This window comes from Zalophus californianus, chromosome 1 (assembly GCF_009762305.2).
Source record: "Zalophus californianus isolate mZalCal1 chromosome 1, mZalCal1.pri.v2, whole genome shotgun sequence".
Classification (NCBI taxonomy): domain Eukaryota; kingdom Metazoa; phylum Chordata; class Mammalia; order Carnivora; family Otariidae; genus Zalophus; species Zalophus californianus.
In genome coordinates, this window is record NC_045595.1 from 42,329,713 (window position 1) to 42,341,802 (window position 12,090).

Here is a 12,090-nt window from a genome sequence, read left to right on the forward strand (position 1 = left end):
GATAGAAAGAGTTCTGACTGAAAAGTCATGGGAAATCTCTCTCACAACCATACAATTCATGATCATGTCCTTTCTGTATCTTCCAGTTCTTTGGGAGTAAAAAAGTAGAGTATAGAGGAAAGCATAGACAAAAGCAAAAATCCTCTGTGGAATTTCTTAGTAAATTCTTTCATATATGAACAGTGAGATTTAATCACAAGGGCATAATCAAGGCATCTAAATTGTGGGCTTCTTACTGCTTAGGGAGGGGAGGGACTAACTTTCAAACCTAAACTTACAGAAAGAAAAAATTTTCACAAGTGTTTCTAAACCAAAGAGGGGGATTTAAAATCTTCCAAGACAGGATCCCTCTGTTGTAGTGTTTCTTATTGCCATTTGGAGAGGCTTGTCACTGTCTCTGACTCAGCATATCTGCGATCACACTAGAGGAGTCTTGCCTTCTGTCCTAGCCTTTGAAACCAATGGAGCAGAATGGACCAGGACTGGAGTACAGAGTGACCTGGAAGCCACAGGGAGCCCCCGTGGAGTGGGAAGAAGAAACCGTCACAAACCACACCTTGCGGGTGATGACGCCTACTGTCTATGCTCCTTATGATGTCCAAGTCCAAGCCGTCAATCACCTTGGCTCCGGCCCTGAGCCTCAGTCAGTGATTCTCTATTCTGGAGAAGACTGTAAGTGATGTGCCCGAAACTGCTAAGCACTTCAAGAGCGATTTCTTTCAAATATATTGCATTTCTGTTGATGCCATTTTTGAGCAACTACTGCATGCAAAGAGGATGTACTAGCTGTGGGAGATACAAGAAATTTAAGGTTGACTGCAGGATAGCCAATCATTATAGAGTGATAAGGAATTATGTTAAAAGTTTTAATTTTATTCAGTTTCCCAGTAAAGCTATTTCTATATGAAAAATCAAAGACCAGTACTCATCACTACAAATGGTTAAGCAGCATAATTGTCATAATGTTTCCAGTTACATTTGTCCTTACTTGTCAAAGACTTTCTAACAGCCACCTGCTGCCATCCCTGGCCTCAGTTATATTTTTGGAACCTTCCTAATGCAGATGAAATACAGACTGAGATTTGTCTATAGAATTACAGACACACATGCACACGCTCATGCATGCACACACACACACACACACACGCTGTTTTGAGGTATTAGTGGTATGCTCATTATTAAATTCTTATACCATAATAACTGCCACAAATAGATTAAAAAAAGGAAAGATGGTGTATCCCATGTCACTACACAGGAGTTATTCTCATTGTTTTTCCAGTATCCAAGGTGATACTTTGATCCAAGAATGGAAACAGATTGAGAATGTGAAATTACTAACTCCTTATTTACCTGCTATCTAAATCCTTCTACCCAAATAAAATTACACCGGGCATATCACTGTGAGCTAAGATATTATTTGTCTTGGCTGCTCCTGCATTTGTTTTATTCCTCTGTAGTTATTTCCCCTATAGAATGGGGATAATACCACTTTATAGGGTTGTTCTAAGGATTATATGAGCCAGTCCAGTGAGCCAGTTGCTCAGAACAGTGCCTACACATAGCATGTGCTCAGTTAATGTTAGCTATTGTTATTGATAGATTGATCAAGCTCTCAAGTAATTTTGGTTATATTGTTTAGTTCATCTGCTTCTAAAGGCAAGATGCCCACGGAATATTTCACTGGCCACTGGTTCCAGTTACACTGCCCACACTGTATCCACTTGGAAAACTGCATTTCTTAGTGTGGTATAAGCTATCCTCTCCTCCTAGAAACCTATTTGGGCTCTGAAACTCCTCTGTAATGAGAAACTCTCCTGGTTCCATTTGGAATTGATTTCATAAGAGTGCTGTGCTCAGATTAAGCAATATGAAAAATCACCTTTTGAAAAGGATTCTAATAATCACATTTGAGGGTATTGAAAGCTCGTCATTCTTATGTGCTTAACAGATCCTGATACAGCTCCAGTGATCCATGGGGTGGACGTTATAAACAGCACATTAGTTAAAGTTACCTGGTCAACAATTCCAAAGGACAGAGTACATGGACATCTGAAAGGATATCAGGTTTTTATCATAGATTTTCTTGTTGCTGAATTAATATCTTAAATGCAAATAAGAACTGATCTTAGAAGAAGCTAGAAGAGAATCTGCCACCATGGTTGATATGTTAAAGGGTTCCTATTTCCATTGCAGATAAATTGGTGGAAAACAAAAAGTCTGTTGGATGGAAGAGCACATCCCAAAGAAGTAAACATTCTGAGATTTTCAGGACAAAGAAACTATGGAATGGTTCCTTCTCTAGATGCCTTTAGTGAATTTCACTTAACAGTCTTAGCCTATAATTCCAAAGGAGCTGGTCCAGAGAGTGAGCCTTATATATTTCAAACACCAGAAGGAGGTAAGAATAACAGTGAAGAATAATGCCAACAATGGGAGTTATCCAATGGCCAAATTAAACATTTACCTCCTTATTAGTAGTTAATAAATATGTACTTCATATGAGTTAGCTTCTCAATTTCTATGGAAAACTGGAATCTAATGGAGCTTTTTTTTTTAAAGAAATTTACCAATTATCTTCTTGGTCTTATGTTTTCTAGTACCTGAACAACCAGCTTTTCTCAAGGTCATCAAAGTTGATAAAGACACTGCCACTTTAACCTGGGGACTACCTAAGAAATTGAATGGGAACTTAACTGGCTATCTATTACAGTATCAGATAAGTAAGTAGATGTCTGAATTGGATCCACCTATTTTTTTAAAAGATTTATTTATTTATTTATTTATTTATTTATTTATTTATTTATTTATTTATTTATTTATTTGAGAAAGAGAGAATATTGAGCAGGAGGGGCAGGGAGAGGGAGAGAGACTCCCAAGTAGACTCCATGCAGAGTGCAGAGCCCGATACAGGGCTGGCTCCCATGACCCACGAGATCATGACCTGAGCTAAAACCAAGAGTCGGATGCTCAACCTCCTGAGCCACCCAGGTGCCCCTGGATTCACCTATTAATACTTCATTTTTGGTTGAGTATTTGTTTTGCTCTGCTGAGATTCTAATGATCACGGTTGGTAAGCTGGCATACTTCCTTACAACAAAGGGGTCTGTAAATCGGCTTGCAGACCAAATCCAGCCTGCTGGATTTATGTTTCCATAAACAGGCCATACATGTCATTTACATTTGTCTGTAGCTGCCTTCTCACTACAGTGTCCCAAGCTGAGTAGCTGTGACAGAGATGGTGTGGCTCACAAAGGCTGAAATATATACAGTCTAGTTCTTTTCAGAAAGGCTTGGCAATCCCTGTTTTAGAAGAAGAGTCAGTAGGTACCAGAAGACATATGTTTAATACTTACATATGAGTGGCCTTGAGAATTAAGAAAAATGCTAAAGAAAAGAGTAAGTAAATGATGTCACGGAGATTCAAAGCTCACATAGTTTCCACACTGCACTGCCTCTTTTTTCTCTGACATGTGCTCTGGTCTCAACCCTAAATGTACTGTTTGTAGAATCCTCTATGGGTAGCCCGCTGGTGTAGGCAGGTTGTTTTGAGAACGTTAAAGAGTTGTCTTTGGACCATTACTCAGAATGGACCCTGCTCTTTGTGCGGCTGTGCCATTTGGTTGAAAATAACATGTTTAGAGGAAATCAAGTCATTTTTAATCATGGTGCCTTCCATGTCCAACAGTCTTCACATCTAAGCATCATCTCAAAATGGAAATTAGGGAACTGAAATCATGGAAAGTTTTAGACTTCGAGGACATGAATTCCAAACAGTGGAAACACTAGGACTACGCCGTTGGCAAAAGCCACCTTGATGATGGAGCTGATATGCTCCTCGGCCTCCACATAGTTCAAAGCTTGTCACAATCCAGGTCATGTACGTGAGTTTGGCTCCTGATGGCCTGTCTGATTTGGGCCATATGATTAAATAGATACAGACATAATCCCAATAGAGGTAGCATTTCAGCATTTTTTGAGTGTTTGCTATGTAGCAGGACCAGTACTAAGTGCTCTCCCTGTATTATTTTCATTAAAATAGAAAATCTATGAGGGAGGTATTTTCACTGTTTTGTGGATGTGAGAATTGAGTCATACAGAGTTAACTTACCTAGAGCCATGTAGTAAAGTAAGTATTAAGCAATATTTAAACCTAAATCAGTTTTATTCTCCATGCTGAGCTCTTAAGCCTATAGTATTCCATGAACTTGTTTTCAAATATGTAGAAAGCACTGAAGAAATATTTGAAGACTTTTTAAATGTTAATTTGTTTGGTAAAGCTATGGTTTTTCTTTATCCTAACAGTAAAGAAACTCAGCGTTAATTAACTTCCAACTTTTGTGTCGAGCTGTATGTAAGATTTAAATTATTTTAAAAACAAGTTCTTAGATCTGGAACGTTAACAATGGCAGTGATTAGTTAACAACGGCAGTAATTATTGTATTGCTTAGTCTGTGGATTTTTTAATAAAATGACATAATTGTATACTTTGCTTTCTAGTAAGTGATGGAAATATTTTTAGGTAATTTATCTCTTTTTTTAAAATTTTAAAATTTTTATTTATTTGAGAGAGAGTGAGCATGTGAGAGAGAGCACAAGAGAGAGCATGAGCAGGGGGAGAAGGGTCAGAGGAAGAGCCCTGATGCTGGGCTTGATCCCAGGATCCTGGGATCATGACCCGAGCCCAAGACAGATGCTTCACTGACTGGGTCACCCAGGCGCTCTGATAATTCATCTCTTTTTGTTGCTTTGTATGTTCTAAATAGTTGTTGATTGTGTGTATGAGAGCTCTCTATATAATTCTCTCCAATTATAGATTACTGTAGTTTTTCAGTTGACTTTGTGGTATTTTATACAAATGCTTTCAAATCTGTAAAGAGCAATATTTCTTTCTAATTTCCAACATTTGGATCTTTAGTGTGTTCATTTTTCATTTTTTATCTAATTGCATTATATAGACCAAGGAAGGCATTTTATGTCGAGTAAAAATATATATATATATATTTTTTTTTTTTTTGATATCTTGGACTGAGAGCCAAAAGGATTTATTCTAGCCCTTCCCTTGCCACAGATGGCTGCACAATTTGGGGACATGTTTCATTTCTTGGACTATCCTTGTGGTAATCTTACAATACGTTGTGCTCTTGCACAAATCCCTTGGTCTTGCTGGTTGCAAATTCTTTGAAAGGCACTGTCTAATTAATCTTTCTGATTAGCACTTGCAATAGTGCTTAGTATATAGTAAATATTTTAAAATATGTAATTTATTAATCAGTTATTGATTCTACATATAATAAGTACTTATTTGGTGCCTCATATTAAACCAGAAACCATAGAAGACACAAATTACTGTCCAAATTATTACACTAAAAGATTAAAAGTGCTTAAGTGGAGACAATGAAAATATAATATGGGGTAAAGTCCATCATTTTTAGTCGGTATGATGAAGGTGGTGCTCCAGTATGGCATAGTGATAAAGAACATGGGCTCTGGAGTAGAAAAACTGGTTTGGATTCACATTTTGGTTGGCCATTTACTGGCTCTAAAACTAGGCAAAGTTTTGTATATTCTTGCTAGACCTCAATTTTCCCATGTATGATATTGTAATAAAATGATGTCTACATCATAGAATTAAGTTGATGGCTGCAAATAATTAAGATAGTGCCTTGCATACCACAAGCACACACAGAATCAAAAATAAGGGACAACATAACGTGAATTGTTAAGGCTGTGAAATCTGAGGCACTGTTGTTCATGTTTATTTCTTTAGTAAATGACACCTATGAACTTGGAGAACTGAATGATATCAACATTACGACTCCATTGAAGCCCATCTGGCGTCTCTCAAACCTCAATGCAACTACCAAGTACAAATTCTACTTGAGGGCTTGTACTTCAAAGGGTTGCGGAAAACCAATCACAGAGGAAAGTTCCACGTTAGGAGAAGGGGGTAAGTGCAGGAGACTTCTGCATGCTGTTTTTTAAACTGCTCTGAAGGGACTGTACCAAGCTAGTCATTGTAAATTAGAAATGATTGTGATCTCAATCTGTGTGACCTTTTGTTTTTCACTGATATAGATACAGAATTTATTTCTCTTGTTTGTAAAGTTCACATTGACTCAATTTATGGATTTCTACACAACAGCAGTGAAACTATAGCCTCAGTGTATGTAAGGTCAGGAACTATAATTTTACTTAATTAAAATAGGAGTACGTAAGGTCATAAAGTTATTCATAAGGTTACTAGAGGGATATTTTTCTTTTGGAAGTGTTTTCATACAGAAAAATATTTGCCTCTTGCCCTGGTGGATGTTTTGTAACAATTATCTAATACATTTCTCTTCCATGTCTTAGCTCATATATATATATATATATATATATATATATATATATATATATATATATGTAGCAGTTTTATTTTACTGTCTACGGGTTGATGCCAAATACTGGCTTGGAAATGGCCCATCAACCTCTGATTTAATTTGTATAATTCTCCAAATTCAATTGCACTTTTCGGTTTTGTTTTGTTTGTTTCCAACCCAGACCCGTTTCCCTTCCCTAATTATTTCAACAGTTATGATTTTAACAATGTTCTTGCTAAACTTAAAAGGAGAAAAATTAAGAAGGCAGAGCATAAAAAGGAAATGAATCAGAGGAACTGCTGCACACACTAATAAGTTAAAAAAGAGGGCTTTGTGCTGGATTCAAGTCGATCAGACCTAGAAGGGTATTTGATGGGGGGAGCAAGGAGAAGGAGACGGCAGGAAGGCAGATAGAATCATTTGCTTATCATGTACTTTGTGTCAGACACTGCCCTGAATGCATTTCCAAATTTTAGATTAGAAAAAAAAAAGATTGGGTGCCTGGGTGGCTCAGTTGGTTAAGCGACTGCCTTCGGCTCAGGTCATGATCCTGAAGTTCCAGGATCAAGTCCCGCATCAGGCTCCCTGCTCAGCAGGCAGTCTGCTTCTCCCTCTGACCCTCCCTCCTCTCATGTGCTCTCTCTCTCTCATTCTCTCTCTCAAATAAATAAATAAAATCTTTAAAAGATAAAAAGAAAAAGAAAGGTTGAGTCAGTCAATGGAAAAAGAAAATAGTAATGAAAAAACTAAGTTGTCACTTATAAAATATGTATATTATTATAAAATATATTTAAGTGTATGTGAATCACTGTCAAAGCAGGGGTTTGTGTGTGTGAATGGTTACGCTCTGACCTTTACTGTCTGTTTCTCCTTCTTATCGTCCCTACTGTGTCTACCTAATGAAGGATTTACATTCTCCTCAGATACCCGAAGTACTCAAAACTCCCCTTTATGGGAAAAGTATGTATACTCAAAGAGTTTCTTCCAAGAAACCCACACATTGTTCCCAAGGACAAATGAGACACCAAGTGAAATGAAGAACTCATTTACCTACTCAAAAGAGAGATTTAAAGATGATGATTGAAAACTTTAGTAACTAAAAGGATCTTATTTCTCAAGAGGTCAAAGTGGCATCGAGTGTTCAATACAGAGAAAAGAAGTCAGAAGAGTAGTGATCTAAATATGCAAATTCCGTATTTTTCAAAACAGGGTTTAAGGAATGGAGAGAGTTGCTATTTTGTTAGAACCAAAACCATAATATGCATGAGATATGCTAATCCCATTATTGCTAATTTGCAGCAGGTAAGAAAAAAAAATTCATAAAATTCTCTTACAATAGTTACAGTTACCATATGCATATATGGAAGTATTTAGAAAATCTCAGTTTGGTCACCTTCATGTTGGAAAAACTGTTTTTAGCAGATGGAAAATGGTGTTTGTGTTGTTTTATAAATGATGCTGCATCTTCATTGCAAATGAAAGATGCAGCTACTGTGCTTGAGTGTCCTACGGCCTAGTTCTTCCCTGCCCTATGTCTCAGGAATTTGAAAATGTTCCTTACTAGTATGTTTGTGCTCTTTTTCAGGATTCTGCACTTTCAGCTACTGCCCCTTTGCCCGTTGACAGTGCTTTCTCTTCTGTAGGCATGTCTTGCCATATTTGCAGGAAAGAAACTATAATAATCCCTTTTTGCCACTGGATTTCAGCATGATCTTTGGAAAAGGAAAAATACATATATATTTTCATGGAGGAGATAAATCTTGATATCACTAAACACTCCAAAAATAACTTTTGCACAAATTGGAATCTATTTCTGCGTATCTTTCTTCTCCTTGCTCTGCCTAGATAGCACATTTTAAGGTCATGTGACATTTATTCAGAAAATAGGATTTGATACACAAACTTTTTTTTTTTTTTCCTGATTGTCACTCTGATTTTGAGGTGGCTCACATTCCATAGTCTAAGAGGGGGAAGATGGTGGAGCTAATCAGAAATATTTGTGTCATTGCTGGTTTGAAAAAAACACTTGCTTTGCACTATTTTTCAAAAGCTTGCACTATTTAATGTTATACTAATATTTCTGTTTTCCAAAGTCAAAATTAATTGTGTTCTATTTCAGTGGTGCTCGATCTTAAAGGCTTTGCTCAGCTAATATAATTGGCCTTATTTCTCCCATGATGACATTTTTTAATGAAGCCCTTTTGTTATCAGTAACTATATCATCAATTTCTATTCTATGGTTAAAAGTTATAACCAGATTTTAATGTGTGGCATATACCCATTTGAAACAGGGTTTCATAACTTTTAATATTCTCAACATGGTATATATTATTTTATTCTCAGTGTAAATTATTTACATTTATTTTGTTGAGCTGATTCTCAGTAAAACTATGGATCAAATACAAAAATATTTTACATGTTTTGTTGCAACATCAGAAGTTAAATGTATATTTAATCACACTCAACTCATTTTTATCTGCTACTATGAGATTCTACAGTTAATATATTGATATAGTCATCTTTCTTTTTTAAAAGTATTAATGTCTCATAATATTTTAAAAATCTCATTTTTAAATGAGATTTGCATTTCATATTTCAAATGAAATATGCATTTCATTTAAAGGTACTTATAAACCTGTACTTTATGTACCTATAGACCTGCTTATGTTTCTACAAATTTCAAGTATTTAATATATGACCATGTTATGATACTATTCCATCAATATTTATAGAGAAGACCAAGACAAAAAAAGTAATATATATTTAAAATTATAATGTCATTTGCTTTCAAAAATAAACCAAAATGGCCATGTTCAGTTTCCTGCTAGATCTGTGAAAGTTCAAATTGCACAGAATGACACTGTATAATTTTTTGAAGTCTGTGTTTGGTTTTGAACCATTCATGTAACCGGGCAGATTTTTAATACCATTTCATCAACAAGTACGTCATCATTAAAGGACATGAATTAAATTCATTTCATTTCCTCCATTTCAGTATATTACAAAAGGAAATCTTGAAATGTTGATTTTCTTGATCTCCACGGTAATTCAAAAACTATCTGAGAAAAAAAATGCTGCAAATGGTTCTCTTCTCAAATAACACTGTTTTTGTTTGTTTGTTTTTTGTTTTTACTTTTCATGTCCTGCTTTTCAATGATTACAATTTATATGATTTAACTGTGTACATTTCTTAGGTAAGAGTATCGGGAAGATACCAGAAGGAGTGAATCTTACTCAAAAGACTCACCCCGTAGAGGTATTTGAGCCGGGAGCTGAACATAGAGTTCGCCTATTGACTAAGAATTGGGTTGATAACAATAGCATTTTTGAAGATGTAATTGAGACAAGAGGGAGAGGTGAGACATGAGATTGTATTTGGGGCATTCTTAGACAATAAATATGTTTTGTAGATTATTTAATTTTACATACTTCCTGTATTAAAGATAAAAATATGGAGTACATTAGTTACAGAGATAACAGTTTCAGTTTGTTTTGGCAGAGCATTTTTTTATTATTATTATGTTCAGTTAGCCAGCGTATAGTACATCATTAGTTTTTGATGTAGCGTTCAACGATTCATTAGTTGCGTATAACACCCAGTGCTCATCATAGCATTTATAAAATTATCGAAATGAAAAATGTTCCACAAAGATCCAACATATTCCTTATTGTTTTTGCCAGAGTAGTTGACTAAAAAAAATACCTCCTGCCAATTAACACATGTTAATAACAAAACTAAACATAGAAAACCAAAACAGCATAAAACCCGCAGAAACCCCACGGCGATCTGCATATAACCAAGGCAGCTTATGCTTTTGCTTGCTTGCGCTGCTTCTGTGTTTCACTCAGTCTGCCTCCACTATCCCTTTTTGGTTTTCATCCTCAGAGTCAAATGCAACTTGAGAGGGCCCTTTCTAAATACAGAATGAACGATTCATTAGTATTCTTCCAATGAAATGTCCTTTCAATCACATTCCCTCTAGGGTCACTGAAAGGCAAAATAAAACGGATGCTATTTTGTATGTTTAAAAATGATGCTTCACTTTCCCAAAGGGGCCATAATCCCAAAGATGGTCTCTAGCATTCAACGTGTGACTTCTCTTTGTACAACAGAGTATGCTGGTTTATACGATGACATCTCCACTCAAGGCTGGTTTATTGGACTGATGTGTGCAATTGCTCTTCTCACACTAATACTGTTAACTGTTTGCTTTGTGAAGAGGAACAGAGGTGGAAAGTACTCAGGTAAAGCTGTTGCTTAATATAGTAATATACTTTCAGTTTATTAAATAGTATTTTCTAGGAGGCATTCTTCAGAGACATCTTTTATTTTTTAAATTACACATTTAAGTCAGATTTATGGTAGCACAATAGATATGCAATGTACTGAGAGGAAAAAAAAATCCTATATTAACTAACCAAAGGATGTAAGGTCTAGAGTATTATTTTCTGGTGGTTACTAGTCTCTAACGAGGCACATAATACTTCCAGCCTTCTATTTTCTGCCTGTAAAATATCAGAGATGTTCAGAACACTAATCACTAAACCACACACACATATTTTAAGAGGAAGGACCTATTTATAGCATGCCTTGTCATGTGTTTGTGACCCAGAGAATGTTTGCACTGGTACCTTCTAATAGTACTGTCTCCACTAGTCAGCTTTACTAGAGTTAACCATTGCTGGGAATGCATTTTTTATTACCATGACATATATTAGATACACTGCCTCCTGAATTAATGTACATAAAATGTAAATAAAAACCATCAAAGTTAATGTAACAGTTGGCTTTAATTTAATTCAACTTCCAAATTTATCTTTTAGATATACATACTATGTTGTTGCTATTATTATTATTGTTATTGTTATTGCTTAGTGTTCAAGATGCTTTTATATAAGGGGAAAGATTTAGATCCCACTGCTATCAGTTTGATGATGTTCAGATTAGTGAGAAGTTCTTTTATTGGCTTATTACTCATTTAACAAATATTTATTGGGAATCTATACGTATATTGAACAATCAAAGACGAGCATAATTTTTAAATTTTTGTAACATCTAATGCAAATTATGCATGGAAATTTATGCAGTCATAGATCTCTTTTTTTTTCCTATGAGGACTGAATTATTACGAATTAGATTTTCAATGATTAATAGATGTCCTAGTTAATTGGAAAATTTAAAGACATATAACATTCTGCTTTGAGGATCCCCAACAAATAGACTTGTGAAATGTGACCCTCTCCAAATTCTAATGACGGTGACTAACATAACATAACAAAAAAAGAAAAAGAATAGAAAAGAAAAAAAAAGTCAGCATTTCACATTATAGGACAACTAAAAGAATCCCTTAGGTCTCTGCAAGTAGTAGTAAAAGATGCCATGAAGAAGAATCGTTACAGGGTTGCTGGGTTTGTCTCACAGAATCAAAGAATGAATCTTGCAGACACACATGGGTGAAGTGAAGTGAAAGTTTACTAAGTGAAGGTGAGAGCAGAAAGGAAAGAAAAAAGCTCTCCGAGTGAGAGGGGTCCCGACAGGGTTGCCACTGAGGACTTTTAAGGGCAGGCTTTTATTGAGAATGGACTGGGAAGCTCGTGGCCTTGAGAGTCTTCTGCCATCTTGGTTTGTTCCCTTATCTCTTGTTCCTCTCTGTCTCAGCATCTCCACCTGCCAGGAATAGTGTCCAAGCCTGGCCAGGGGAGTCAGGGGCCTCCTATCTCTCCTGCCTAG

The 12,090-nt window shown here is 35.9% G+C and overlaps 1 protein-coding gene across 18 annotated transcripts in view; it reads left to right on the forward strand.

The window, feature by feature from the left end:
• CHL1 (cell adhesion molecule L1 like) overlaps nucleotides 1–12,090 on the forward strand; it is a 209,788-nt gene that overhangs the window by 189,157 nt on the left and 8,541 nt on the right. For 17 of the 18 annotated variants that reach the window (XM_027585988.2, XM_027586000.2, XM_027585990.2 and 14 more), the window contains 7 exons: nucleotides 450–672; nucleotides 1,949–2,064; nucleotides 2,194–2,398; nucleotides 2,598–2,720; nucleotides 5,768–5,947; nucleotides 9,554–9,715; nucleotides 10,473–10,604. In XM_027585988.2, coding sequence (XP_027441789.1) covers nucleotides 450–672; nucleotides 1,949–2,064; nucleotides 2,194–2,398; nucleotides 2,598–2,720; nucleotides 5,768–5,947; nucleotides 9,554–9,715; nucleotides 10,473–10,604 — 1,141 coding nt within the window. The remainder of the gene's footprint in view (nucleotides 1–449; nucleotides 673–1,948; nucleotides 2,065–2,193; nucleotides 2,399–2,597; nucleotides 2,721–5,767; nucleotides 5,948–9,553; nucleotides 9,716–10,472; nucleotides 10,605–12,090) is intronic. The other variant, XM_027586003.2, reaches the window with a different exon arrangement.